The following is a 5,332-nucleotide window of genomic DNA, read 5'->3' as shown; positions in this document are numbered from 1 at the left end:
CGTATGTTCTGTACCAGAGGGAAAGCTCACAACTCCTACCTCCTACAAAGATATCACAAAAATAAAAATACACTCAGAATGTATACTATTCAAGACTATCTTTTACAAAAAAGCAGGTATTGGCTTTGACTCTCTTGAGTGATCATGGAAAGAAAGAAATTAAAAGAGGATAATACATTTTCATTGTGACATATTTTCAAAATGTTTTTCTACCTGAAGCATGAACTGTCTGCAGTTGTTTATCTTTCTCCTGCTCTAAATAAATATGGCTGAGAAAATACAATACTACATATTTCCCTACTAACTGAGTTATGCTGTAAATTAGTACAGGCTTTTGTGAAACAGCAGATATATATAGGCTACCAAGTCACACATATATTAACATTTGGAAAATGCAAAAGGTAAATCCATATGAGTTACAAATTTATTAAAAGCAAAAGCTTTTACATTATTTTTAATAGGTAAAATTGAGACATGACCTTTTCAGAGTCTTCACTCACAAAAAAACCACCTGCTTGGGTTGGAGCCCATACATCAGAATAGACAAGACAGATGTGGAGGAAACAGAACCAACATGCATGAAGCCAGTCTATCCTCTGTGGGCTGTGGGTTATAGGACTCATAGACTTTTCAAGTTTAATTAAAAGGTAGGACATAACATGTCATGTATATGTGGACATATTTTCTTATGTTACATATTCAGAAGTCTATATCCAACATTTTCAGAAGGACAAAAAGGTCACACACTTGCATAATTGTCTTATACTCATCCTTACTTTAGACAAGGAAAAATTAATTTAATAGTCTGTTTGAAGGTTTCAATTACAGAAAAAAGTTATAATCAGTGGATCTGTGGATAATTAACAAAAAAAGTTGTCATCTATTAGTCAAGAATGAGGGGGTGTAACAATATTCATGTGAAAATAAATGCTAGAAGTTTTATGAAATTTATAACTTTTCTAATTATTCTCCATTAACTTTTTTAGTATTAATTCATTTGTTTTTTATTGATGGTAGGGGTACATACCATGGTGTGCAGGTCAGAGGAAAACCTTCTGGAGTCAAGTCTTTCCTTCCACCAAGTGAGTGCTGGCCTTCTAACTCAGGTTGCCAGGCTTGGCAGCAGTATTGTAGAGCTGAGCCAGCCATCAAGCTTTCCACTAAATCTGTTTTTTTGTTTTGTTTCTCAGTTAATAAATCTGTGTATTTTCAGTGGGTGTGACAGAATCTGTAGCTCATTAAGACTACTCATAAATCTCAAGAAATACTCATTTTAAATACTTCATTTTTCAAAATTTGGCATAATTACATATATACTTTTAAAGATAATATTTGTGATGAAACTTCCTCAAGAATGAAGATGGAAAAAGTATGTTTGTAATAAGAGGATTTATGTATACATTCAACAAAAAAAATCAACATGCTTTAAAATATCTGAAAACTAAAGAAAGCAAATCAATGAGTATGGATTAAAATTGGGGTATGGGAAGGGTGATGACTCAGCTGTTGAAGTATGTGCTGCTTTTCCATAAGATCAGAGTTCTAGATATTTTTTGTTGTCATAGTTTTTTATGACAGTATCTGATGAAGTTCAGGTTGAACTCACTATGTAGCCAAGGTTGGCCTTGAACTTCTGATTTTTCTGTCTCTACCACAATGGTAGTCTTCACCACTGTGTAGAAAGAGGAGGGTTTGTATGAGCGAGAATTGTTGAGACCAAGGTTGGATAGAACACAGGGACAAATCAAATAGCCAAACGAATGGAGACACATGATCTATGAACCAATGGCTGAGGAGCCCCCAACTGGATCAGGCCCTCTGGATAAATGAGACAGTTGATTGGCTTGATCTGTTTGGGAGGCATCCAGGCAGTGGGACCCGGTCCTGTCCTCAGTGCATGAGTTGGCTGTTTGAAACCTGAGGCTTATGCAGGGACGCTTGGCTCAGCCTGGGAGGAGGGGACTGGACCTGCCTGGACTGAATCTACCAGGTTGAACTCAATCCTCAGGGGAGGCTTTGCCCTGGAGGAGATGGGAATGGGGAGTGGGCTGGAGGGAAGGTGGGGGTGGGGAGGGGAGAACAAGGGAATCCGTGGCTGATATGTAAAATTAAATTTAATTACAAAATTAAAAAAAAGATCAGAGTTCTATTCCAAGACCCTCACTCAGCCATTCTCAGCAGCCAGGAACTCCAGTTTGATTCGGGAGCTCTCTCTGGCTCTTTGGGAAACCAAGACCTCTCTCTCTCTCTCTCTCTCTCTCTCTCTCTCTCTCTCTCTCTCTCTCTCTCTCTCTCTCTGTCTCTCTCTCTCTCTCTCTCTCTCTCTCTCTCTCTCTCTCTCTCTCTCTTTTATATAAACAAGGGATTCATGAATATTTTCAATACTATAATATCAAGAATCTTAGAGTGTATGTACCTGGAAAGCAAGAGTTTCTTTCTTACTTTCTTTTTCTTGTAGTTATTTCTTTTTTATTACTATTATTGAAAACAGATTCTTCTCTCATAGGGTGCATCCTGAGCACAGTTTTCCCTCCCTCCACCCCTCCCAGCTTCCCCACACCTCTCCTCTCCCCAGGATCCACACTACCTCTGTTTCATTTCAGAAAAGAGAAGGCCTCTGAGAGATGAATGACAGTCAAACATGACAAAACAAGGTACAGTAAGACATGGCAAAAGCCCTCATATCTAGTCTGGAATGGCAACAAAATAGGAGGGAAGGAGTCCCAAGAGCAGGCAAAAATCAAAGACAAGGTATCTATGGATTAAAGCAATGTGGAGTACAGATAGAAAATAACAAACAACCATGAATGACTTGTAAAATATACATTTAATATTTTAATAATAATTGCACAACTAGACAAGTGTGTGTAGTCTACCAATAGGTAAGATTTCTATCATATTCAAAACATACAATCAAATATTATGATGCACTACAGAAAAGAAGAAAAACTACTAAATACCCTGAAAATTTCAGAAGACAGTGATCATTTTATGACTTTTTTCAGAGCACTTAAAACTTCCTTGTTTCTTAAGCTATAAATAAAGGGGTTTAGTAGAGGAATCACAACTGTGTAGAACAGTGAATACATTTTGTCCTGGTGTTTGCCTGATCCCGACCCAGGACTCACATACATGAAGAGGAGAGTGCCATAGAACAAAGAGACAGACAGCAGGTGGGCACTGCAGGTGAAGAAGGCTTTCTTTCTACCCTTCTTAGACTTCATGTTCAGGACAGCAAATAGAACACGAGCATAAGAGACTACAATGGTCACAGAGGTGCTGATTTGTATGGAGGAAGCAAAAATAAAAGCCACCAACGCATTAAGAGATGGATCTGTGCAAGAGATTGTATAGATTGGCATGATTTCACAGTAGAAATGATCAATAACATTAGACCTACAGAACGTTAATCTGAATAATAATCCCACATGAACTATAGGATTTAGGAAACCAATTATATATGACATACTTATTAACACAGTGCAGAGTCTTTTGGACATCACAACTGCATAGTGCAGAGGGTTACATATGGCTACATAGCGGTCATAGGCCATCGCTACCAATAAGAAAATTTCTGTGGTTGCACTAAAACAAAAAAAATAAAATTGGGCAAAACACTCACCCATGGATATCATGTCATTCTTATTTAAAAATTTCATAAGCATCTTTGGAGTCACAGAGGACGAAGTACAGGCATCAGCAAAAGCTAAATTTCCAAGGAAAAGGTACATGGGAGTGTGAAGATGGGGATCCTTCCAGATGAGAAAGATTAAGCCAAGGTTGCCCACAATGGTGGTGACATAGATGAAGAAGAACACCAGGAAGAGGGGGACTTGCAGCTCTGGACGATCTGTTATTCCTCTGAGAACAAACTCAGTCAGCAGGGTCCTGTTTCCTTCCATCACACCTTCTCAGGCTGCTCACTGCAAAGAAAGATGAGACAAAGAAAACAAGGACAACACTCAGTGAGAATAGGATCATATTACAGTCCACATTGTATATGCCAGAGTCTCCTTAATAAATAAGGAAAGTGTATTGTTTCTGCTTGTGAAGCCTTCATCAAATAGGAAATTTTTTCCTGAGAAACTTTGATGTATACATTTTTAATCTATGTTCATTGGTGTTTTGCCTGGATATGTCTGCATAAGGGTGTCAGGTAATCTGGAACTTGAGTTACAGACATTTGTGAGCTGTCACGTAGGTGCTAGGAATAGAACCCAGGCCCTCTGGAAGAGCAGCAAGTGCTCTTAACTACTGAGCCATCTCTCCAGCCCCAGATGTATACATTTTATTTATATCATACAATTGTATGAAAAGTAACTGAAGAGTACATAAACATTGATTCACCTGGCTTTATGTACATTAACCTAATAATTTATGTATAATTTAATATACATTTAGATTATGTTTGATTTAAATACATTTATAATATGTAACTTTTATACAAATTTAGGATTATTAAAAATGAAAAATATACTTTATACTAAAGTACTTTAAAAACAAGCTGTATTTGAAATATCCCTTTGTGTGACATATTGTATACTTAGTGACATTTCCATTCCAATTTTCAATGGTTTTGAACATTTTAACTCTCTCCACGTTTCTCTCCCTCCTCTGATGTTTCCCTTCACCTTCTCAAATGGGATTGTCCTACTTTCTTTTCATATGTATCTTTCAAATGTTCTTATATAGAAGAGTGGACTGTGCTTTTGGTATTATATTTGTGTGTTTACCCTTCTAAGACATAAACAGATCAGATAAGATGGTAAATTAAAATGTTTCTGCTCCTTTTATCCCTTTCATATATGCTACCTGATTGCACATAAATAAAACAACCATGAATTTTGAATACAACTTTTCATGTTTTGTTTTCAACAAAATACAAGTAGAGAAGCATTAATTCATTTCCTCATGAGATTAAAGACACCTGAATTAAAATATTATAATTTTTAGTTTGTAACAAAGAACCTGTTAAGAATGTTAATCGATGGTGTTACAATCACTTTCATTTTGAGATAAAACACATATGCACACATTTCCACAACTTTTTTTACATATTAATGATAGAGCTAGGAAATGAAATTTAAACATGCCTGTTTGGAAAATTGTCCAGTGAATTAAGAATGCCTTTTAATATTTCAGTTGTTCATGGTTTTAAAGAAATTTTTAACAATGTCATGGTGTTTCCTAAGCCTTTAATTTCCTTGAGGAAGATTATGAAATTAAAGGTGCTGTTTAACATTACAGAACTCATCACCATAGTATGAATGTCCAGTGTCTCCAATATTTGCATTCAGTGTAAGAGATAAAAACTATGTTTATATAAAAAGGG

At 36.3% G+C, this 5,332-nt stretch overlaps 1 protein-coding gene across 1 annotated transcript; it reads right to left on the bottom strand.

Annotated features, from left to right (window-relative positions):
- Positions 1 to 2,984: 2,984 nt before the first annotated feature.
- Positions 2,985 to 3,902, bottom strand: LOC114688954 (olfactory receptor 5AC1-like). Its single transcript, XM_028863409.1, has one exon. It carries the CDS (start codon positions 3,900 to 3,902, stop codon positions 2,985 to 2,987), a length of 918 nt encoding a protein of 305 aa, XP_028719242.1.
- Positions 3,903 to 5,332: the final 1,430 nt, after the last annotated feature.

Source organism: Peromyscus leucopus, chromosome 12 (genome assembly GCF_004664715.2).
Source record: "Peromyscus leucopus breed LL Stock chromosome 12, UCI_PerLeu_2.1, whole genome shotgun sequence".
Taxonomy (NCBI): domain Eukaryota; kingdom Metazoa; phylum Chordata; class Mammalia; order Rodentia; family Cricetidae; genus Peromyscus; species Peromyscus leucopus.
This window is presented reverse-complemented; position numbering and strand designations above follow the sequence as displayed.